The sequence below is a fragment of the Gymnoscopelus braueri genome (genome assembly GCF_963280865.1).
Source record: "Gymnoscopelus braueri genome assembly, chromosome: 19".
In the NCBI taxonomy this organism is placed as follows: domain Eukaryota; kingdom Metazoa; phylum Chordata; class Actinopteri; order Myctophiformes; family Myctophidae; genus Gymnoscopelus; species Gymnoscopelus braueri.
The window spans coordinates 36525853-36551304 of NC_137621.1; the positions used below are offsets into that span (position 1 = coordinate 36525853).

The following is a 25452-nucleotide window of genomic DNA, read 5'->3' on the forward strand; positions in this document are numbered from 1 at the left end:
GTGGATGTAGAGGTACTGTAGGGGCCTGGTTGATGGAGACTTGTTGCACACATGTAGTTACAGGATGGCAAAAAGATGGGGGTGGACGGGGGGGGGGGGGGGGGGCTGTGGTGGAGTTACAGGATGGATTGGGCTGCTGCTGTCTATAGCTATCCAAGATAACAATCGACTTTTGGATAAATCAATGAATTAACTAAATTATATATGATGTACAGTAGAGTGTTGCGGTTACTCACATACATTTTTGTATTATATTATTATATTTATGCACTTTTATTAAAACTAGATTTTCAAATCCAGTCCTATATTGCGCTGATCAGAGCAATGGTTACCGAGTTATGGCCATTTGAAGTGTTTAGACACTGCCGTAACACTGCTGTAGTGCACCACCAGAGGTCATCAATTTGTCTGTACTCAGACAAACGTGTCCGTGGTAAGACTTGTCCATGGCAAATCTTTGATTTAAAAAATACTACTACAGTAGAGCCAGTATACAGTGAGGCTGAATTGCCAGTCTCCAGGTTTTCTTCTGAATAGGACACTGATTTAATGAATGCGGAAAAAAAGTTTACAATACTTCTATAGTTGACTTGAGTTAGTGACTTATTCATCACAACTTTCACTTACTTCAATACATTTAAAATATTAATTAAGTTATTATTTTACTCTACTAGATTAACATTGGACACCTCGTTACTCAAATCAAATCAGAATATAATTCCAAGTCACTCATCATCATGATATTGGATTATCCAAACTGTTCATATTCACAACAGGCACTGTTGCCTGCTGTCCATTGTTGTATGCTGATGTATAAAATAGGTTTAAAGTGGTTAAACTGATGTTGATGCTATTAAGCAGTTTTGCTGGGGGTCCCCTGGAACCGCCTCAAGGACCCCAGGGGGGTCCCCAGACCACACTTTGAGAACCACTGGTCTAGGGTGCCAGTACACCCAGAAACGCCTCTGCCGAGAACCATACCAAAAAAAGGTCTTCCATGCCAATGAATGACCTGATTTTAACTTAGTTTAACAGGATAAGAGATGGGTTTCCTAAATGCCCTTTGACATTAACACTCTAATAAAGACACTGCCAGAGAGATATTCAAACCTTGTTAAACCAGGTACCAGACAGTGGCGGATACAGAACGTGCCTAATGACTGGGCCTGGGCAGACCCCAGAACAGTGTTTGTGCCAAATTTGGTACAGATTGGAGCAACAGTGTGCCCCTAACGTGGCCCCTGGTGTGGGCCCTGGGGCCATACTGGTGTGACTATTGTCATGGCAGACCCCTGAACAGTGTTTGTGCCAAGTTTGGTGCGGATTGGAACAACGGTGCACCTGTGGCACCCTTTTGTGGCTATACTGGTGGTAGACCCCTGACCAGTGTTCGTGCCAAGTCCACATGTTACGTTTGTGACCGTCCACTGTCCACCCACCCTCTAGGCAATTTTAATAAATGGATGTTTAATTATTTTTTTAAAATACAAAATTATCATTTAATTTAATTTAATTTATTTTTTATATTTACACCTATGTTCAGCATGGTTTGACCTCTTTATGCTGAAAACTGGATGCACGTGCTTAACCTTTACCAGTATTAAGGAAGGTACTGTACATATCACTGTGCACTAACAAACCCAATGCTTTGGTGCTTGTGTTTGTAAATTTACGTTACCTCTGTATTGGGTTGACACTCTGTCAAATAATATATTTGTCTTCCTCTTTGGTAACCATATAGTTTTTTACACTGTGAACTTTTCACAAGCCTCCAGTCCTGAAACCCACTAATGGAAGAAACAACAGAAGGGTAGTATGAGGGATAAAAGTAGCCTGATTATCTGACTGAAGCGAGAGAGGCAGTCCACTCAGTGAGTGGGCGGAGTCAATAGTCTGGAGCCAGGCTAGGATAAAAGCAAACCAACATGAAATCCCTTGACACAAAGTGACGTCAGGCAGCCAAACCACAGCAGCAGTTGGGGCAGACACCGGGGAAGTGTGTTCATGTTTACTGCTTAGTCAGCTGACAGAGGCTGTAACCAGCAACCAGTAACCCAGCCCCTTATCTCAACTCCACCTACTGTAGCCTGAAGCCTCTCACCTCCCTCTCCCTGACACACGCACACGCACACACACACACACACACACACACACACACACACACACACACACGTGCGCGTGCAGTCCCTCTCTCGCCTCTCTCTCCCTCTGAGTGTGTGAGAAAGAGAGAGAGAGAGCGCTATGCGTTAATGAGTCCTTGTCACTGGAGCTCGCTCACTAAGTGCCACCAAACCAGGAAGTGGTTGCAGCCACAGGTGGGTGGAACAGCACAGGGAGGGAAAGAAAAGAACAAACAAACAGACTGACTGGCTGACTAACTGACAGACTGACAGACGGGGAAATAGGCTGAGAAGGGAACAGAGAGGGAGGGAGCAGGACTGAAAGAATCAACTGCATTAAACGGGGTGGAAGAAAAGGAAGGAGAAGAAAGGGCTCATGGGAGTAGACACAGTGTGACTGTGTGAGAATTAGGACTGTAGGCCGTCAATGGGGTCATCTCTAGAGAGAGTGCTGTAGTATAGCTACACAATGTACAGCTATAGTAGCTTTCTACTTCTGCTAGTCTGCACCTGAACTCAGCAGGGAAGAGAGAGAGAGAGAGAGACACACACACACACACACACACACACAGAGGGGAAGCAGAATTAGAGCTCATCATTTAGCCAACTCTGCAGAGGAAGTCTACTGTACATACAGGTAGTAGTTTATACCTCAGACTTTTCGTAGCTACAGTTTTCTATGTTTAGGAATGTAATGTTTTCAGCTTATATTTTTCCTGAGGACCCCACAGCCCTTGTTCCTTCTGTCTGTGATGCTGACAGGTTGTGTGTGTGTGTGTGTGTGTGTGTGTGTGTGTGTGTGTGTGTGTGTGTGTGTGTGTGTGTGTGTGTGTGTGTGTGTGTGTGTGTGTGTGTGTGTGTGTGTGTGTGTGTGTGTGTGTGTGTGTGTGTGTGTGTGTGTGCGCGCGCGCGTGTGCTTCCCCCAGGTCCCGGGGGAACCTCCGTCAGCAGGGTCTGGGTGTGGGCCCAGCCCCAGTGAAGGGCTGCTCCATGCCTGCCTGCAGCGGACGGGTCAGCTGGAGGTTTGGCTTCAGAGGGCCCGGAGCAGCCTGGGAGCCCCCCACAACGTCACCGAGGCCATGGGGTCGGCCACAACCTTGCAGGGCAGCGTGGAAGAGCAGCTCCTCACCTGTCAGGTAGGACATCCAGGGATGCTGCACATTAACATCCCAAGTGTTAATTTAACTCTGAGAGTGTATTCAAATTAAAATAGTTCCATTTAAATACTGTCCGAGTTAAATTAACACTTTGGGATTTTACAGTGTACTTCTGGAAGAAAACTGAGGATCACGTATGCAGTCATATGTTTTGTCTGTCTAGACATTCTAGATGGATTTAACCTTTACATTTTCACATTTTACCCATCTTGTTGATTGTGATACTAGAATGATTTTAAATGGTTTATTCTGCAGATAGTCATGTTGAAGTTAAACACATGAAAAATAAAATACAAATTGAATACCGGTATATAAAAGGTTAACTCTGAGTTACAGGCTCTCAGCTCCCAGGTGAGAATACTTTTCCTTTTTAGTATTTATTAGTCCTTTTATCAGTCCATTCATATTTCAAACCTCTGTTATCACAGTTAAAAGTGTTCATAACTGTTCACGTTTTATTGCAGCCTTTCGCTGCGCGTCTGATTCAGTCTCAGTAAACACTAACAGTACGTTTTAACAGCGGGCGACTCTCGGGCGATTGCGGGCGACATCGTCCAAAAAGATAAAGAAAATCCATCTTTCATCGCCCCCCCGCCCACTTCGCCCTATCGCCAATAGTTTCCGGCTCTCATAGACATATAATGCACTTCCGGAAAATACTATCCTGAATCGCCCGCTGTTAAAACGCACCGTCAGTCCTGTTTGTGACTCAAACACATCGGTGATTTTCTAAAAGACTATGATGACTTGACTATGACGGACTAACAGTTTATGTCATAATGTTGCTCTATTTCTTTGTTGATGGATGCACTAAACGAACCCTTCCGTTGTATGTTCCATACAGTGACAATAAACATCTTATCTGTCTTATCTAAAAGGTCCTTGAATCTTGTTAATCAAATATTTATTGCATGGCAATGTATTTCAAACAGTGGATTTGGTAGTAAAACGTTCTGACATGGCCACAGATAGAAGAACAACCTTAGAGCTTAAATTATACTTTGTCAAACAACTCAATGACCCACATTTTCCAGTTGAAAATCTGTTATTTTCAGTGATCGTATGATGAAGTATAAATTAGTCATAACAGAGAGTAAGAGTAACTGTTGTGTACTGATTTCATGGTCAATGTAAACATTCAGTTCCCACTGTGACACCAGTTAGGACCCACTGTCCTCGAGCATGTTACAAGGATGCTCCCTACAAGAGAGCGTCTGTCACACACAAAACCCGTGGTTGACATGGGTTATTGAACATGCGTGTGACCCGGAGGTTGAGTAGTACAACAATAGTGAATAGTCCTGCTGTCTGTGTACAGAATATATGACTTTATGATATTAGACAAGGTTATGTAAACATTAAAGAGTCAGACAAATTATGTACTGTACCAGCTGTTTGCCTTGAGGGCGCGGTGACCTGCAGTGGGTGTCAGCCAAACTGGCAATAAGTACAGTATTACCGTGTATCATGTCTGTCTTTCTACAATGTCCATCCTTCTAACAATTGGCAACTTTTATCTGTAAAGACCTCATTATTAGGGCATAAGTGTAAATTAGGATTAAACCACTTATTATTCTAGTGTTATTGCTGTCCATCAATATTCAGAGATATTGATCCGATTACCTACAGTAAGGACTGTGTGCAGGTATGTGTGGGGCCTATTCTGTGGGCGAATATTCTGTGAAAGTAGTGAATGTACTGTACAAGCTCAGAACGCGTCGGGTTGTGACATGTTGTGTGAGCTTGTAGATCGACTATTTTCTCGCGAAGACATTTGGTGTAGAGGGGAAAAAAGGAGGAGCCTAGTATAGACCCCTGGGGGACTGTGGTCCATGAAGTGTATAGGGTTCAAGTGAAACAGTACAATGTACTCCTTTTCTCTACTATGTGGGAGGATACAGGTATTCACCTTGTGATGATTCACTCAGTCACTGCTGACCCCGACAGAGTAACATGACCCCTCCATTAAAGTTTCAGAGGTTAAACGCTGTTCCATGGCACGACAGATTTGAATGGAGGCTTTGTCAGTAAACAAAACACACAGGAACATTCTCTCAACTCCTATTCAAATAGACCAGACATGTCTCCCTAATGAACGCTCTCTCTCCTGAAAAACACCTATATCTAACTTGACCCTTAATAACTGTAGAATATTGGGATATTTAAAGTTACATTATGCAAAAACACCAGTGTTTGTTTGTTTGTTTATTGATTGATTTATTTGTTTGTTTGGTTATTAATTAATTAATTTTCCAATCAAAACTCATAAGGGATTGAAAAAACAAAGATCAGCCCATAGCCCAGGTTAAAACGCTATACATTAAACCGCAAAGATCTTCAGTGATCTGGTAAGATGAGTGGCGCAAATAGCCAAAGAGTTACCTCCCGCTGCCCCTGTCTAGTGTAGCATAATATTGGGTCTGAATTTCACGATCAACACAAAAAACTGCGCTCCAGTGCAAATATGCTGAGTACAGCTGCTCTGATATATCATTCAGTATTTTGCATAACAGTTTACACAGAAACCGAAAACACAAAACAGTAAAGGAAACCAAAGCAAAGACAAGTGATGATAACAGCAACAATGGTCTGACTCAAGTAACAGTGTAATGGAAAAGGGTGTGTTGACAAAACTATGTGTGACTGTGTGTGCAATCTTTGAACGTTTGTGTGTTCACCACATGAATTGAATGGAACTTGTTACTAAAGTAAGTGTGTGTGTGTGTGTGTGTGCGTGTGTGTGTGTGTGTGTGTGTGTGTGTGTGTGTGTGTGTGTGTGTGTGTGTGTGTATGTGTGTGTGTGTGTGTGTGTGTGTGTGTGTGTGTGTGTGTGTGTGTGTGTGTGTGTGTGTGTGTGTGTGTGTGTGTGTGTGTGTGTGTGTGTGTGTGTGTGTGTGCAGGAGATGTTCCTGGAGATAGAGCAGAAGGTGGCCAGTCTGTCAGCCTTGGGCATGGTCAGCCAGCAGCATGGCGGTGAACAAGGAGCAGAGGTCTTCTCCTCCCAGAAGGAGGCTGCAGACCTCCTCTCTTCCAGGTTGGAAGTCCTCAAGACCAGCCTGGTCTCCTTCCAGCTCATGCTGCTGGAGAAACAGGAAGAGGAGCTAATACAGCCTCACGCACAACAGGTAGACGACGTGGACAGACAGACAGACAGACAGATAGACAGACAGACAGTGGTGGAAAAAGTACTCCATTTTTTTTAAAGTATCAATACTGCAATATAGATCTGTACAAGTATATATATCTGTTACAAGTAAACATCCGGAATTCAAAATGTACTTGAGTAAAAGTACAAAAGTATTGGCATCAAAATGTACTTAAAGTACCAAAAGTAAAAGTACTCATTATGCACATTGTCCCATTTCAAGTTTTCTAATGTATAAAAATCTCTTGAAAATAGCAGATCTACAAGCTCACAATGCGTCGCATCGTGACACATTGTGACGCATTGTGATGCAGGCAGACAATGCGTCGCATCGCGACGCACCTGTAGATCGGCTATTTTCAAATGGCCAAAATGTATATGGCCAAAATGAAGTGGGTAATGTATGTTTTGTAATAATAATCAAAATCTACAAAGTAACTAGTAACTAACGTTTACAAATAATTGTAGTGGAGTAAAAGTACAATATTTGCCTCTGAGATATAGTGGAGTAGAAGTAAAAGTACTGAAAATTGGAAATATTCGAGTAAAGTAAAAATACCTCAAAATTGTACTTAAGTACAGTACTTGAGTAAATAGTTACTTTACACCACTGCAGGCAGGCAGACAGACAGACAGACAGACAGACAGTTAATCTTTCACATACCAAACCTGTCATGTATAAACATACTTAAAACAACTCAGACATTGCATGCATAATGTGGGAGGGTTTTGATCTCTTACAATATTATTGTAAGAGATCGAAACCCTCCCACATTCTGTCTAACACACTCAAACAAACACAAGGTCACGTTACGGAGACTTAAAGGACCATACCAGCCTTTTTGTCACTCTTACTGTGATAAAATGTGACTCCTCAAAACTGTTTGTAATATTTCTTCCATTAATGAAATATACCAGTCTATTCACAATTATATGCTGTATGTATGCTGTATCTATGCAGATATGATTTGAAGATGCCTCTCAAACATCTCAGAATCACACAAAGCATACAGTAGTGTATGTTTTGTGTGATTCTGAGAACAGCAACAGTGTGTTATACCACACTGTTGCTGTTCTGATGTTGGTTTTACCACTTAGATTTAGTCCTGGATTTTGTCCTTTGGTCCTTTATTTTTTCTGATCCAATATTTTTTTTATCTGGTGATAATGTGGATAATGGTGATAATTATGATGATGGTTAATTAATGATGCTGACAAAAACAGCGCCCTCCGGAGGCCAAGCTGAAACGCAGTGCCAGTGTTCAGGAGATGTTCTCCTCGCCCAGAAACAAACTGCTCAGACAGAACAGCGTGCAGCAACAGAAGGTAGTACACAATTCACATACACACAGACTATTTATTTACAGGATTAGCTAAGGGGCTAGCTTTGTCTGCACTCCTATTTATATTTGATTTGATTTGATTTGATTTGATTTGATTTGACTTTACTTTACTTTACTTTACTTTACTTTACTTTACTTTACTTTACTTTACTTTACTTTACTTTACTTTACTTTACTTTACTTTACTTTACTTTACTTTACTTTACTTTACTTTACTTTACTTTACTTTGTTTTGTTTTATTTTATTTTATTCAACATCACCACTCCTAATGTTAGTCTAATGTTCTCTTAAAGCCAGTTGGTCAGTTCTTACTACTATCTTTTAATAAGGGACACAGATAATGCGTGCAAACATGACAGACATGTACGAAGTATAAATCAGGTTTGTCATCACTCCCAGAGGTGACTTATGCAGCTCTCGTGGTGTGGCCCCTCTCTCTCTTGCAGGAGTTCGAACAGGAGCTGTGTGAGCAGCGAGGGTTGACCCAGGCCATCGCCAGGCAGGGTAGCAGGGCACGCCTCCTCAGCCAGGACACAGAGGAATACACACAGCAAGCCACCAGGTCAGACACCTGGTATCTGGGTGATTTTTGCTATTAACTTATAATCAGTTGGATAGATGTTTAGACAATGGGGGAAAACACTGCTTGTCTTTTACTGGTGTGACTAGAGTGCACGGGAGAGAGGCAGGGAGGGTGGAAGGAAGGAAACAAGGAAGGAAGGGAAGGAGGGATGTGGAATAAGAGAAGAAAGAAAAAGAGGAAAGGGATGAAGAAATGCACTACTTAATATTAACATACACTGTTTCATACACTTGTAGGTCGGCTGCCGCTGAGGCTGATGGGAAAGGGGAGGAGCCTATTGACAGGAAGTGGGAGCACCTTCTAAGCAGGCTGGTGGGTCTGGAACAGAGCTCAGTACACAATGGCTCCATGGTATACCTCCCTATCCCTATCTGTTTGTCTGTATCTCTCTCTGCTTCCACATATATGGCTGATTATAACTTTTCTATCACTTCCTTTGTGTTAAAGGAGTGTTTCTGGAGTGTTTAGCACCTTGTTTAAGAGTTATCAGTCTGTCGTCTCCTGTGTGATGCTGACCCCTTTGCTGTGACCCCGTCAGAAGAGTCTCTCCCTTTCACTACTTAACTTTTTCTCTCTTTCTGTGACAGACTTTCTTTCTTCTGCTTGCGCTCTCTTTTTTGCTTCCTCTTTTTTGCTTCCTCTTTTTTGCTGTCTCTCTCTCTCTCTCTCTCTCTCTCTCTCTCTCTCTCTCTCTCTCTCTCTCTCTCTCTCTCTCTCTCTTCCTCTCTATTCCACTATCTCCCTTTATCCATCAATCTATGTATCTACCATCTCTCACCACCCATCCCTCCTACTCTGTGTGAAGGTGTCAGACTCATCAGTGAGTCAGGCTGACGGAGCATCAGGCTGTGTGATAATTGACAGCTCCATCCTGGCTGGTCTTCAGAGCCACAGCAGCCGTCTGAGGGAGCTGGGACATTCTGCTGCTCAGCTATGCGACGACCAGGTGAGGACACTACCTTGTCTGCTAATTATTAAAGCAATGTCACTCAAATGGGGCATTCCTGACCTGTACTGTGATTAATGCACACAATAAGGCACACAGATGTACCTGTAGAGTTGATAAGTGTAGAGCACTTCGACCCAGGTCCTGGTTTCCTGCACTTCAAGTTAACCACATTAACCCTCAAGTCCATAGTTTGGTCATGTCATTGTAGGCATTTTCCCAAAAAACAATTTCTATTTTTTTCTAGATATAAAATCCAAAACAGCAAAATATTGTCATACAACGAAGTGTATATAGGGCTTAAGTGATTAATTGCATTCAGTCTAGCTGTGTAACCAGGAATTTGGTGTACAGGTGAATTGAATTGTATTTCTGGTAGGATGGAAAACCAGCAGTTCATGGGGTCCCTGAGGAATGTTAATGTGCTGCTCAGGGGTTTTATTGTTTGTATACAATATTCTTAAGTTGTAATTTGATTGTCATGTCAGAAGGAGCGAGTGCATTTTGAAATGTTCACCCATAAGAATAAAAACTGGAGGGAACTAGGAAAATGGCTGCTCAGCTCATTGGTCAACTCACACGTTTTCTTTACCATTCAAACTATTTGTCTGAAAGCACATTATTTAACAGTATTCTGGTTAGAAACACAGGTTTAGGACCGGGAGGCCGCACTGAATCCCCATACTGACCTGCGGAGGGGAAGTGGGCAGGGATATGAAAGAGATCATGCTGAGATCATGCTGCCCATGAGCAAGGCACTTCACTAACTTGCCCTGGCTTGATCACACCCCAGGCTGTCCCTGAGGAGGGTTCTCTTCAGAAACTGGAGGAGGGTTTGTTCGATGTGTTGTCTGGAGTGTCCCTGTCTCTCTCCGTCCTCGCCAACCTGCTGCAGTCCCCTCCAGGGACAACTCGTGAAGAGGACGCCCAGCTTCGACTACTGCAGCTGCAGGTAAATCACTGTACCAAAGAATCTGAACCTTTAACCACTTAAAACTCTCTAGTCTTCTTCAAATGGACCTGAGTTGCAACTGTACTTGGACTGCTTGTTTCCCTCTACACCAAATTTCTTCGTCCAAAATAGCCGATCCACAGCTTGAAGATCTGCTATTTTTGGCTAATTCTCCCCCCAGAATATAGACGCTTGGGTTCATGTGTTTAACTAATACCTTACCAGCTCTTATTTATTTCAGTCATTCATTTATTGTTAGATGTGGACCACATTGAGACCAGAAGTCAGTTAGCCACTTAAACCCTATTTATACTTAGTTGCAGACTCTATAATAGGTCTGCTCCTTCTTTCCCTCAACACCAAATCTCTTTGTGGACAATAGAAGATCTACAAGCATTGTGAGCTTGTACATCTGCTATTTATGCCAAATGTTTGCACCAGAATAGGGACACTAGGGTTTGAGTGGTTAAAACTGAAGTCATACATATAGTTAATGACAATAATGACAATGTTCATACAATCATCCATTAATTCTTTAATGGTTTCATCTATTTTTGTCATATGAATTCATGTCTGTGTATTTATAAACATCTCAATGTCCATTGTTGGAAATTATCTTAAGGTTATGCTGTACGTGTTTCCATTTCTGCGCAGAGTGTTTTGTCAGAGCTGTCCTCCCTGGGAAGTGAGGTAGTCTCTCAGGGGTCAAAGGTCAGCGGCGCAGTAGGGTCAGAGTCAGGTCCGCGGTGTGTGGACCTCCTGTCCGGAGTCCTGACTGTGGTGCAGACCGGTCTCACCAGGAGACAGACACATCTAAAAACACTGCTTGAACAGACCATACAACATCAGGTTAGAAGGTTTTATTCATGTTTGATTCATAATAATATTTCTTGAAATCAACTCTGATAGCTGATGCAAACTTGTAGTTAATGTAGCTTGTAGAGCTGCTATTTTCACTATTTTTGGAATTTAGTTATTTTAACAAATTGTTCAATTGTGATATCATCAAACATATCACATAGTCTACATTTCCCAAAACGAAATGCATGTTCTTAATTCCGTCTGACCAGTAGAAGGGATAAAACATAATGCCCACCGACGATAGAAATAAATGACCAGAGGGGGGATATCAAAAGCAGAGGGATGGAATCCCCCCCCCCCCCCCCCAGCAAATTGAACCTTGGTCATAGCTGAATAAAATCAGTGGTATTTTGTTAGAATTGGACTTTCTTATTCATAACGAATACACCTGTAATAATTAGCAAAATGGTTGGTAAATGGTTGTGTGACACTTTGAGTATTGTATTCCAGTCCACTTTTGTTCTAATGATGGATGCACATTTAATGAACCCAGTGTTTGTCTAACCCAACAGAGGAAGGTAAAAGACTTGCATGCAGCTCTCACCTCTAACCAGTTGGCCGTAAACCAAATAACTAATGGAGCTAACAGGACCCAGGATATTAACCTACAGCTCCAGGTAAACACACATTACCAAATCATCGTCCAATGCACAGGATGGGAAGGGTTGAATCTCTCATATTGTATAGAATCTATCGTCTCTGTCGGGTGGAAACATCTACAAGCGCAAAACGCGTCGCTTCGTGCCGCATTTCTAGCTTGTATATCTGCTACTTTTGATACTTTTTTGTGACTGTACTATGATGAAGTAGGGCGTTAATTTACGAAAAAACACAAAAAGTTAAAATATGGAGATAAGAGGTTTCTGCCCGACAGCAGCTATATCCTATTCCTTTGAACATTTTAGACTATTGGCTAGTATTCTCATCCAGAGCGAATTAAAATAATTGCAGCGCTGCAATTAGCTTCCATACCATGAAAACAAAATGAAGTGGTGTATGTGTGCCTGCTGTCCCCAGGCTGTGGCTCAGGTCCAGCAGACACTGCAGCAGCAGGCCTGTCAGGTGAGCTCTCTGCTGGAGGAGGCTCACAGGCAGGAGCTACCTACCGCCCTCATCCACCAGGCCACACATCTACAGGTATCTACACTGTTCTTAACCCATTAAAGCCGGGAACGCTTCTGGGTCGTTTTGAGCTGGATTTGAGCTATAACCATTTATTTTATGCTTTGGCTATTCAAAAATAGCAGATCTACAAGCTTGTAGCGCGGCACCGAGTGCCACGCTATAAGCTTGTAGATCTGCTATTTTAGAAAAATCTTGAACATTAAGTGCAAATCTTTGTCTACATATATATTTTTAAACAACATTTTTAACTCCAGTCTTTGCTTCTGGGGGTCCCTGGAACAACATATATGTTTTACAAATATTCACTTTAAAATATATATATTCAAAGATTTTCACGCATTTTTACAATAAAAAAAAAATAGCAGATCTACAAGCTGATAGCTTGTAGATCGGTGCCGTGCTATGAGCTTGTATATCTGCTATTTTTGAATAGCCAAAGACATCTAAAATGACAGAGATGCGTTCCCGGATTGAACACAGTACAGAACATCCAGACTACTGCTAGTTTAGTTTACCACTTAAGCCCTATAGTACTACGTAGTAGTGCATGGCGAAAAGTGAAATGATCTACAAGCTCATAACACTTTTTTTTTTATTAGAAAGTATTTGATTTTAGATTATTATTTTTTACAATTCTTGATAATTTCTATCTAATCTAGTTTGTTTGTTTGTTTTACTTTTGAAATGTTTTGCTCAATTGGTATTCAACTCTGGTCCTGGAGAGACCTGCAGTAGAATCCTGCTCGTTTTCTATTCTGCCAGCCATTTAAGTGCATTCCCCTGATGTCCTGGATCTAAATTAGTCCCTGATTAGCCAGCTAGAATGAAGACCATTAGATCTCTGGGTTCTCAGGACTGTTGAAATCCACCTCATCTTCTGAATAATAGTGCGGCATTGCAGCAATCATGTAGAAATGTGTCCTATGTCAGAGCACAGAGCGAGAGGCTGTATCTTCAATATGTCAAATACCTTTCTATCTGAAGAAGAGTGCTGTGCCACCCATCTATTTATAGAAGTGTTATTAAATGAAAAATGGATGAGGGCATGTGTGTAATTAACTTTATGATGTTGGTATTAATAAGCCTGCTGCTAAATCTGTTCTGCTGAACCGGCCTGGATGGAGTCAGCACTGATTTAGCACAGAATTATTGCCATGCACCAGTATATAAAGTTGTAACCTTCAGGATCAGTTACAGCAGCAGTTACATTGTTTCTATTACAATCCATGTCAGTAAGGAATGGAAAACATAAAAAATCTATAGATAAAACATTTATTCATCTAGCATCTTTGTACAAATATACTAGATTATTAGACTAGTTATTCAAAAATAGCAGATGTACAAGCTCGTACATCTGCTATTTTTGAACATTTCTTAAACATCTTGAAAGTGTGAGAACTACTGATTTAGAAGGCATTTTTAGAATCGGCGTCAGGTCTTAATGGGTTAATCATTAACCCATCATTTGTTGTGGCATTCATCTATTTGCTGGCATTCATTAACCGTTAATGAATGCCAACAAATAGATAAATGCCACAACAAATGATGCCTGAATGAATTAATTAATTAATTAATGAATGAATGAAAACTAAGTATATGAAAACTAGATGAATGAACAATTACTTTTAACAGTTGCAGGAGGAAAGGCATAAATCATGGCCCACAGCTCCTCTGGCTGACTCTGTTCCTTTATCCCAGGGTGAGGTGGAGGGTGCTCTGGCTGGTGCATGTGGCACATATGAGAAGTTGAAGAGCAGCGTGGAGCTCCAGCGTCACTATGAGAGGCTGGTGTACAGCCTGGATGAGTTGCTCACCGCCGGGTCAGAACGTCTGTCACAGCAGCCTGGGATGGAGCTTCACAGCAGGGCTGGCCTACAGCAGCAGCTCAGTGCCCACATGGTCAGTGTGTATGGGAACTGCTTGGTTTGGTCAGAGGTCCTATCTAGGGGTGTATGAAAAAGGTAGTGCACGCACATCCGTGGCCCAGGTGCTAGACAAACAAGGTATCATGAAAAAAAGAATAGAGTCTGCACACTGGTAAAGTTGCAAAAAGCTCCATTTGGTAATTTATTGCTCGTCAACGTTTCGGCCTGTTCAGACCTTCATCAGGACATATATGATCTAGGGGTGTAACACGTAACACTTAACTAATTGAGTTCGCAAATATAATCAATAATTGTATAAAATAATCTATTAATAATCAATCCCTATTTTGGATTTCAATCCCTATTTTGCCTAAAATTTTCAAAAAATTAAAAACGATTATGAGATATAGTTAAAATAATAATAATACATTTTATTTGAAACACCTTATTTCACGTTACAAATTGTGCTACAAACGGACTTAAGTGGTTAATCGATTAAAAACAAAAACAAAACGCTTCTCTTTTTCTCTATTTTTCGATCATCAAAAAAGCAATCAATAGAATAATCGCTAAGAAAATAATGAATAGCCCAGCTCAGTGGCCTTGTGGTTTGAGTGTCTGCCCTGAGACTGGAAGGTCAGGGTTTGATTCCTGGCCGGTCATGCGAAACCTGTCCGTTGCCTAGGGCGCATTCTGACATTAACACGGCCCTGCCTGCGACATACCTCACGCTAAGGAAACAGGAGATAGGCTCCTGCCCTATGGGCCTCAGAGCTTGGCAAGGCTTACTTATTATTATTATTATTATCATATCCATGACTTTTGAATTTCCTAAATTATTTGTCTTGTGGGTGAAGCAATACACTCTTCATATAGCAATACCATGCAGAAACAAGATGGTGTCCCATCTGACATTTTCTTAAGAGTCATTCCCAGGGCATGTTTGTGCTAGAAAACTCCTCTGCTGCAACTTATTGGGAACTTAATCACTTTAAACAAATTTGATCATCCTAGCCTAGTAACCACATCACATTGTATTAAAAATGTAATCTCTATGTTTAGTGAGCAACTTTATTCCAACATTATTTGTGGGTAGAGTCTCTTTTCCCAGTGTTTCGCCCAGGTGGACAGGTTTTTGAGGTTAGGTTTAGGCATAATTTCTGTGAGGTTAAGGTTAGGTTTGGCATAATTTCTGTGAGGTTAAGGTTAGGTTTAGGCATAATTTTTGTTAAGTGTTAGGGTTTAGGCACAACCTGGGTGACACCACTGAAAGAAGGAGTCACATTATTTGTGACTCATGTCATCAGAAGTTCTTCCAGTTCCTGGGCAACCATCTCAGGAACCTGCAGTACCTGACCCAGAGAGTCCCACACAGCGCCCTCCAAAGGTGGGAGGGAGTAGTGAAGGAGCTGCAGGATAAGGTGACCAAACTGCAGCATAAAGGTCTGGAGAGAGGCATCGCAATGCGAGAAACCTTACAGGTAAATGTGTCCTACACAGTCATTCTAATTCAAATTAGGTCATTAGAATTATCTGTACTACATACAGTATGTGCAGTCAATCATATAATATTGTATGGGATATATGTGCTTGTATTGTCTTCCAATTCAGACGTGGACACAGTGGGAGGAGGACAGCGCCTGGCTTGACTCCTTACTGAGAGATCTGGAGACTGCATCTCCCAGGGTGCACCTGATGGAGGATTCTGAGGAAAAGACAGCAGAGAACCTTACCGCCTGCCAGGTTATTTCTCTTAACACATCTCCTGGTTAAATGAACTAAAGGCCATGACACACTGAAAGTGTCACTGGCGCAATTCAGCGTCACTGACGCGAACTGCCTTATCCCATATTGTTGAAGCGCAAGGGGGCGGGGGGGCGGGTGGGGAGAGAGTCAACGCACTGAAGTCAAGGCACAGACAACTGTGTTGTTGATGGACAACGGATGAGGATAAAGGAAACATTCAGTCTAAATGTCCAGTTTGCTAATTCTTGCCTACTACTACTACTTTTGTATTTGAAACTTTAAATTTCTCTAAATATTACAAACTTTCAGGACAGCCTAAGTACAAATATCATTTATGAAAAGGCTACTATAGGCTACAGTGAAGTCATTATTCAGTCCGACTTCACTTCACATTTTCACATTTCACATTTAGACTGAATGTTTCCTTTATCTAATGCACGCAACTGTTTTGCCAGGTTTTATTTTTGTTGTTTCTCATAAGCGTGCATCCGTTGTCCGTCAACAACACAGTAGTCTGTGCCTTGACTTCAGTGCGCTGACTCTCTCCCCACCCGCCCCCTTGCGCTTCAACAATATGGGATAAGGCAGTTTGCGTCACTGACACGTGTCAAGAGAAAATAAAAAATAAAAAGAGGTTACCTTTCAGATGGTCTATGTCACGAGTCGACGCTAGAGAACTAGAACAGAGCTCTGAGAGACACGTCAACAGGTTTTGACTCGTCCAGTTGACGCCTCCAGTGTGGCTGCAGCCATTGTAAACAATGGGTGCGTTTTGTAAAACGCGCGTCTGATACTTGCTGCGTGTAAGGGTCTTAATATACAACCAGCAAGAGATGCTCACTGTTCCCCTCCTCTCGTTTGGATCCTATTGACACATACTCTCTCAACTCTGGACTCCTTGTAACATACTCAAAACTAATTGGTGAAATTAGCTAGGAGCCAGAGCATTGTTTTCATAGAGGCACATAATGTCCTCTGGTGATGTGAGTTTTCAGAGTAGAAGTAATTTTGGCTCATAGTTTCAGTCTTCGCTCTGGAAATGTGTTTTATTCGTTTTTCCTCCATCTCTCTCTACCACCCCCCCCCCCTCCCATCTCTTTATTATTTGTGGGAAATGGACTTGGCAGCATTGCTCAGCTACTCAGCTTTTTCTTCATTTACAGGAAGTTGCAAAGGGGTTGGGGGGGGGGGTGTAGCGTGAGGTAGGTGTGTGTGTGCGTGCGTGCGCTGAAGTGGATGTGTGTGAGGTTAGCTTCGTGGAAGCGGTGGGTACTGTGTGTAATTGGATTAGAGTGTGTGTGGCTGTGTGCGCGCAATCAATTTAAGCTCAGACAGTGAATGTAAAACCAGGTATGCAGGCTGATAAACATGGTCATAGCTGAAAAACTGTTGATCTGCTCTAAAGTTGATATATTTGTTGTGACTAGACGGCACTAAAAGTCCATTTATAAAGGAGACAGAAAAGTCACAGTGTTCTGAGTATAATCAATCAGCATTATTTACGGGACGAGTAGGATCTCCTCCCACCCAGTGAGAGCTTCTAATTGTTAAAGGTGAGCTAGTAGGGTATATGGTACAACAGCAGTGGCAAATGTCTGGGGAGAACTAAATTGGCATAATGACAATATTGGGAAAGCAAAGGTGTTAAAAAAATAATTGGGATACAAATAAAGTACTGTACACATGGGCATTAGCTGTCTGTATAGACTGCTAATGCAGTTGTTTCTCTGACAGAAAATGGAGGGAGTTCTGGAGGAGAGCAGGGCACGGTTCAGATGCACTCTGGAGGCGGGGCTACAGCTGCAGGGGGGCGGCTGTAGAGGCGTGGGCGGGGTTACACAGAGGCTGGAGGCACATTGGACCGCCCTGCACAGGAGGGCGGAGCATGAACGCACCATCATAGACAGGAACAGGAAGCTAGGTAGCAGGTAAGTGACAAGACTTCGGGTACAGCCACACATGTCCGTAAAGTGTCCATCAAGTTGCCGTACGGACGCCGGAAGTCCCATCCACTCCCATGTTAAGTTTAAAACCGGAAGTACCGTTCCGTTTTTTTTTTTTACATGGGAGTGGATGGGACTTCCGGCGTCCGTACGGCAACTTGACGGACGCTTTACGGACATGTGTGGCTGTACCCATAAGAGAATGCACTCCTTGCCATCAAGCCGTGGCATTCAGCTAGATGGCAAGGCTCCATCTATTGTAATATTCCACTAGTTCTTCTTCATTTGTGTTTCTCCTGTGTTGTCCTTGTACATCTGCTATTTTGGGCTTAAGTTCTCTTCAGAATAGGGATAATAGGGTTCAAGTGGTTAAAGTAAAAAGAATATCAAAGCACACAAAGATTTGGCGGCACCCTGTAGTAACTCTGAGGACCCCCTAGGGGTCCCGGACCCCCTGTTGAAGACCCCTGGTGTAGTGAAATGAAAAATGTTTTTCACACTTTTAGAGCATATCCGTGGTCATCATATGGGCATACCTAACAATAGATGCCAAATTAATTGAAAAAAAACAAAACTTTTGTGTATTTTTATATCAAAAGTCCCTAAAAAGCCAATCTTTGTTACTTCCTTTAAACGAAAACGTGCTGCGTGATGACATAACACAACTTTCATGAATATAAATGAATCTTGATTACTGTCATGCACCCGTTTGATTCCCATAGCTGCACGTTCTTCAAACACAGCTGATTTTAATTACAGAGCTACTCCGTTTTGAATCTCATTCAAGATGACATCCAGACGGTGATTACTCATTTTAAACTTAATCTGCACACTAAAATATGTATCTGAAAACATTATAGTTTAGAAATAAGCCGTCTCTCTCTCACTTGTAAACAAACACTAGCCCTGTTGCACATGGCTGAAGTGATTGATATTCCAACGTCCCATAGCCTGAACTTTCTGAAGGGATGGGACCTTCTGATTGGTTGAAACCAGGTTGAGACAACGTTTCAGACTGAATCTTCAAAATAAAATGACTGAAAATGTCACTGCACTGCATCTTTAACTAACTGAAGATGTTTTATTTCTGCCCACAAACAGGTTGAACTGCAATTCTGCAGCTCTGAATGAGTGGATGGGCAGGGCCAGGGAGCTGATTGGCAGTTGGAGCCAGCTAACTGTCCTAGCCCATCCGGAAACGGATTTGAACCATAGCCATGACCATTACCAGCAGTTTGTGGTATGTATAAGTAGACCAGGGACTCTGAACTCATTGACCCCTAGGACTGTTGGTTTTACCAGGACCCCCAGTACTGCTGGTTTCTGTCTTACCAGGACCCCCAGTACTGCTGGTTTCTGTCTTACCAGGACCCCCAGTACTGCTGGTTTCTGTCTTACCAGGACCCCCAGTACTGCTGGTTTCTGTCTTACCAGACTGCTAGTACTGCTGGTTTCTGTCTTACCAGACTGCTAGTACTGCTGGTTTCTGTCTTACCAGGACCGCTAGTAGGCCCTACTGCTGGTTTCTGTCTTACCAGACTGCTAGTACTGCTGGTTTCTACCCTACCAGAACCTCAAGTATATCTTATTTCAATGTTTGTTTGTTTTTATCATAATTTGTCATATTTACAGTATAGTGTAAATATGATAAATGTTATTGTATAACTTATGTTACAGGTCACTGTAATGAAAAAGTGAATGTCCTGCCCTGAACATAATTGATGAAAAACAATCGACTGTTATTGTTCCAGGAGTTCGCCAAAGATATGGAAGCCAAGTCTGGACTGAAGGCATCGGTCCTCAGCACGGGGACACAGCTGCTCCATCTGAGAGAGACAGACAGACTCTCAGACAGATACTCATACAGAGACACCAGGAACAAACAGAGCCCTTCATCTAAGAACTGTACTGAATTTGATCCAGATTCCTGCCCCATCCAGTCCCAGCTCACACAGATAGAGATGGACTGGGCTAACCTTCTGGCAGATGTACCTCTACTCCAGCAAGCCCTGCATAAGGTTGATTATTTATATTTTAACTGCTTCATTGAATAGTTCAGCTATTAATGATTAATGCATTAATGATGTATATATGTCACTCTCCTCACCATATGTATGTCACTCTGTCCTATATTTTGTCCACCAGAGGGTGCTAAAAATGTGGCTCAGTTATATGCACATCTTTAGGTTATCGTCCATGTTGCTTTTATTCCTTGGTGATGTTGTACTTTGGAAATTCTGTAAAAGCACAATGTAGATCAGAGGACTGACCGTTAAATAGAGTTAAGCTACATATCCTGTGCTCTGCTGGTCTTCTGTATGTCAGAGCCACACTACAGTCCTCCTAACACCTATTACTGTTAACATCAGCTGTAGCAATCTCCCCTGTTATTGGTGTGAAACTTCTTTGTCCATCCTTTGTCTGTCTCCTTTATCACCCTCTCCTCCAATTTCCTGCTTTTTCCTAATTGTCCTCCTTCCATCGCTCTCCTCTCCTCTCCTCTCCTCTCCTCTCCTCTCCTCTCCTCTCCTCTCCTCTCCTCTCTTCAGAGGTATATAGAGACTCTGTCCCAGGAGGAAGCCCTGGCAGAGTTACAATCCTGGCTGTGTGTTGTTGAGTCCAGGGTGGAGGAACAGCATCAGAGGTTGAACCAACCTTCCTCCATCAGCAACACAGATCTCCCCCAGATTCTGACCTGCTACAAGGTGATGTACTGGCCATTCCCTGGGTCTCTCTCTCTCTCACTCTCACTCTCTCACACTCAATCACTCACTCACTCTCTCTCTCACCCAAAATCCATCTCTCCCTCCCTCAGGAGTGTCGCACAGAGTTGTCTGCCCACCAGGCCACACTGGACTATGTAAATCAGCCAGTGTTACAGACATGCGCTACTCCAGATAGCCAGAGGGGTCGCTGTGAACACACACACTTTTCTGAGGAGCTAGGTGGATTCAACCACCGCTGGCTCAGCTTGCGGGGAACCCTCAACTCTCAGGTCTGAAAACATCACAGTCTGCTCTGTTTTCTTTAGATGCCTGTTGGCCCCACCTGTTTGCCTTGCAGCAGCACAAAATGCATACATTTGTACAACTATTCCTGTCGCGTGAACCGACTGTATGAGTAGATGTACAGTAGTTGAGATAAAGAAAATAAAACGGTTGAGGTTATAAAATAAAACCAGCTCTGTCTAAATGTAAATAAACGTGTCACTCTGCTTCAGGAGTTATTTTAAGAATCAAAACATTATGAAAACATTTAAAATGAGAGCCTCAGAAAGCGTGTTTTAATGTACTAAATGTCCTGTCCAGATCCAGGAAGTGGAGCAGGAGATGAGAGGAAGAGCAGACAGAGAGGGCAGACTGCAGCAGCTGACTGGCTGGATGTCGGCTCACAGAAACTGGCTGACCTCTGCCCTCACACCCAGCAGCCAATCGGAAGTGGCAGAACGCATCAGAACCTGTGAGGTGTGGTGTTGAATCTTACAGCACATTTATTATTGCAGTGTTTTTGAATGGTGTTAAGAAAATAAATAATTATTTTGCTATTGATTCCCATATATTTATTCTACCTGCACCACTGTTTTTTGTGTGTGTTTATCAGGACCATGAGATGATGATCAGGCAGAAGTTGACTGTTCTCCAGGAGTTAAGAGAGAAACACAGCAGAGAAGGTGATGGTTTTATCTGTCTGATAGACAGAGCCATCCGGGCCTGTACAGCACTCATTAAGCAGGTGAGTTTTCTCTGGACCCCAGCATTAAACCAGTTAGCCTACTGGCAGTGTGCACAATGGAATTTGTGGTATGGAGCGATGCTGATCTTATATTGATTTCCATTATAAAATGTAAGTTTAATATTTCAAAAAGTATAAAACATATATAAACACATATAAAAATGTCCAGGGATTTGTGAGAAAAGTCACTGTACTGCCAAGCAATTTTTTGTCTCTAACTTCTGTCTCTATCCATGTCCAGAACTCAACCGTGCAGCAGAAGCTAGCTCATGTCCAGGAGCTGTGGGACTGTCTGGACAACAGACTCAAACAGGCGGTGCTGAAAACACTGAGGACATCCCATATTCTGGGTTACCACGGCAACCCTCAGCTCTGTCTCCAGGCACAGAGAGATGTCTTTGAAATACTACAGGTTGGGTTCCGGGCACAACTATCACAACAAAATCTTACAGGGATAGTTTTTTTTTTTTAAGACACAAGGTTGTATGGATTACTCACTGCTGCTGATGTCCATACATGGACATTAGCTCAGATATCTGACTACTTGTCCCAGCATTTTATGCCAGTAAATATCTCATTCTTTTAACCTTTCCTACAAGTATTTTTGTTTTGTTTCAAAATATTTTAACATTTTCCAAATAAAAAGATAAAAATCACACCCAGTGTGAAGTGGGCGGTGTGGTCACAGTGGTCATCACAGTGATGGAAGTTCACTTAAAGAAAAGTAATATTGTGGACCAACCATTGTACACCCCTAACTTATTAAAAACCATAAATGTGTTTTTTTTAAGTGCATAGTCCTATTTATAGGGCTATGCACATGTGTCATATTTCCCTAGCCAATCACAGTCCTGAATAGACTGTGATTGGCCAATCACGGTGTAGGGTTAGGGGGGTACACTGGTGGCCAATCACAGCGCAGGATTTGGTGTGCAAATATCCAAACATCACATATAGGGGCGGTTTCACCGCCTAAAAATAATTATTTGTCAAAAAAATAGAAGATCGACAAACTCACAACGTGTTGCAATGAGACATGTTCTGAGCATGTCGCTTTTTGGGTGTCCCGGGACACATCAAATCTCTGTTTTGAGTCTCGAGCTGAAAAAGTTTGGGAACTCTTTTTTTTTAAGGCGACGACACGCAAAGACGTTATATCTTGGAACGATTTTGTTCCAGCAGGGTAATAATTGTTGTATTTGTTCTTATTGTAAACAGCTGCTCCGTACAGAGACAGACGGGACAGACACAGAGTGGGATGGATTGACTGAAACTCTGTCCTCTCTGAGAGACATGATCAGTCCGTCTGTTACTGCACTCATCTCTGAGCACAGAGACAGAGAGAGAGCACGGTAACCACAGACACACACACACACACACACACACACACACACACACACACACACACACACACACACTTTTGTCCTCACAGCATTACCTAACATTGCGTGTACATCCACACCTCCACCTCCAGGTGGGCTCAGGTGAGTGCTGACCTGGATCTTCACCTGCAGAGAGGCCAGATGTTGCTGCCGGTGTGGGGAGCGTATGCCCATCTGGCTGGCTCCTTCTCCCAACATCTCCACAGCCAGCAGCAGGAGGTCCAAGCTCTGCTGGACGGCGCCCCAGGACTTGACAACACCGTGGAGAGGCTGACCGCCAAGATACAGGCTGCTCATGTGTGTACTTTGTGTACTTCTGCTGTATGTGAGCCATGTTGTACTCAGGCCAGTCCTGTAGTGTTATACAGCCACCATTGAGTCAAATTCATTGTACATTTATTGTACTGTGCTGGGTGTCTTTTTTAATTAGTTAACACTGGCATCCCCAGTTTGTGCATGTCATTATAGCCGAAAATACTATACTAGGCCCTATATGCGAGATTTATAGATGTCGCACAAACGTACATCAGTGTCGCTTGGTGAAAATAGTAGATATAGATTGGCTATTTTTGCAGTGCTACATCATCATATGACGAAATGTAAATCAGACTTAACCACTTAAACCTTATACTTAGTTGACCGGATACTCAAGGGCTCTAGTCTATAGGGAACCGGGCGTAGTTGTATGTAATGTAATCTCTCCTTCTGTCATACAGTCTCTCCAGGAAAGGACTGACCTTTTGCAGACTGAACTGGAGGGGGTGCTACAGGCTTCCAAGGTCCTGATTGACCACCTGGAGCCCTCGGCCGCTGCTCTCATCCAATCAGACAGCCGTCTGATGTCTCGTGGCATCCTGCAGCTTGGCCAGACCCTTTCCGAGAAGCTGACTCACATGCTGGTAGAGCTTAGTGAATGACTCTTTATCTGAGCAAACCTAAAAGCAGACTTTTAACTTGTCAAAAATTTGGATTATACATTATTGTCTCCGCCAGGCCGAAGGTGTGGCCGAGACTATGTTTTTGCCCCTGTGTGTGTGTGTGTGTGTGTGTGTGTGTTAGTCGGTCTGTATACAGCTGGCACTGTTGGACCGATCGGTGTGAAAATGTGCACGCACACTCCCTGGAGGCCAGAGCAGAACCTCTGCCCCAATTTTTTGTAATAATTATATTAAGTTATAGGGCCACCAGGAGGCAGATTTTTGCTAAACACATTTGGCTAAGATTGGCTTCCAAAGTTTGCAGGAATGGCCCATTTTGAACAAAATGCTTCAAATCATGAACGCAGCTTCCGATTGTTGTGAAACTTTGCATGCACATTCCCACTATGCTGAGGAAGAAATACCATACTTTTCACATTGTCCTGTTATAGCACCACCAGGAGGCAGATTTGCATTTTTTTTATATTACTCCTACAGACTTTGTGCAAACATTTCGCAAATCGGTACACATTATCTCTATAGTAATGTGATCAAGAGAGATCCGTCCGATTTTTCATATTCCATCCTGATTGGCTAAGATTATCATCTAAAGTTTGCAGGAGTGACTCGTTTTGAACAAAATGCCTCAACTCATGAACGTCCGATTGCCATGAAACTTCACATTGGCCTGTTATAGCGCCACCAGGAGGCCACTTTTTGCTAAACATATTTTTTGCTATTACTCCTACAGATTTTATCCAAACATCACACAAATTGGTACATATTATCTATAGTAATGTCATCCAGACAGACCTGAAGATTTTCCATATTTCATCCTAATTGTTTAAGATTGACTTCTACTACCTGGCCTGGTGGAGACCTGTGCTTCGAGGAGCAAATTGTTCTAGTATTATTCATTTGACCGTACACACCATACATGAAATATTACCTTGGTCTAAGTTTAACTGGGTCAGCTACTGGTTTGATGAATGACAGATTGTTGTCAATGTCACTAAATGCTTTACCTTTAAATTTGTGAAGCTTTATATTGTAGAATATTACGGTTGAGATTACATGAGGAGGGAACAGATGACCATTGAGTTTAGTTCAACTTGTTTATTCCGCTTTCACAATACAACGGAAAATAAGCTGTTTGCCATGTGTTTTATAAAGGTCCAACTGAAAATGCAACACAGAAGGTTAGTTAAGTTGAACTCAAACTTAGAAAACATTGCTTTTCACATGCTCATCTAGAGATACACTTTGATTAAGTGTAATTCATTGTGTGAGAGCTCACAGAAATGCTAATTAACAGTTTAAAGGAATACTTCACTTTTTTACGCTAACCCTTGAGTAGCAGCTGTGGCCAATGCGGTATATGTGTATGTACACAACCCTATTATTGATTCACCCCCAGTTACGAGGTTTTCTGTCCGGGAACATAGGTCATCTCTGATGCAGGGATGTAGTTATGAATCAGCAAATAGGGGATTAGCAAGGCTAAAAGACAGATTATTTTATATTTCAATTCAAATATTATTTCTGGAGTGGACACAGAATATAAAACTGTTTCAACAATGTTGATTCTACATGATTTCCTATGCTGCCTAGTGCCTACCTCTTTTTCTAGTAGC

General features: G+C 42.4%; 1 protein-coding gene across 1 annotated transcript in view; it reads left to right on the top strand.

Moving 5' to 3' along the window:
• syne2b (spectrin repeat containing, nuclear envelope 2b) overlaps window positions 1–25452 on the top strand; it is a 188590-nt gene that overhangs the window by 107421 nt on the left and 55717 nt on the right. Inside the window, exons 87-110 of the mRNA XM_080414797.1 lie at window positions 3047–3256; window positions 6178–6402; window positions 7647–7748; window positions 8213–8328; window positions 8586–8700; window positions 9155–9295; window positions 10089–10247; window positions 10902–11096; window positions 11621–11725; window positions 12126–12245; window positions 13932–14132; window positions 15406–15579; window positions 15710–15841; window positions 17579–17772; window positions 18889–19027; window positions 19539–19805; window positions 20337–20492; window positions 20603–20782; window positions 21096–21251; window positions 21388–21519; window positions 21761–21931; window positions 22738–22871; window positions 22994–23198; window positions 23618–23800. Coding sequence (XP_080270923.1) covers window positions 3047–3256; window positions 6178–6402; window positions 7647–7748; window positions 8213–8328; window positions 8586–8700; window positions 9155–9295; window positions 10089–10247; window positions 10902–11096; window positions 11621–11725; window positions 12126–12245; window positions 13932–14132; window positions 15406–15579; window positions 15710–15841; window positions 17579–17772; window positions 18889–19027; window positions 19539–19805; window positions 20337–20492; window positions 20603–20782; window positions 21096–21251; window positions 21388–21519; window positions 21761–21931; window positions 22738–22871; window positions 22994–23198; window positions 23618–23800 — 3912 coding nt within the window. The remainder of the gene's footprint in view (window positions 1–3046; window positions 3257–6177; window positions 6403–7646; window positions 7749–8212; window positions 8329–8585; window positions 8701–9154; window positions 9296–10088; window positions 10248–10901; window positions 11097–11620; window positions 11726–12125; window positions 12246–13931; window positions 14133–15405; window positions 15580–15709; window positions 15842–17578; window positions 17773–18888; window positions 19028–19538; window positions 19806–20336; window positions 20493–20602; window positions 20783–21095; window positions 21252–21387; window positions 21520–21760; window positions 21932–22737; window positions 22872–22993; window positions 23199–23617; window positions 23801–25452) is intronic.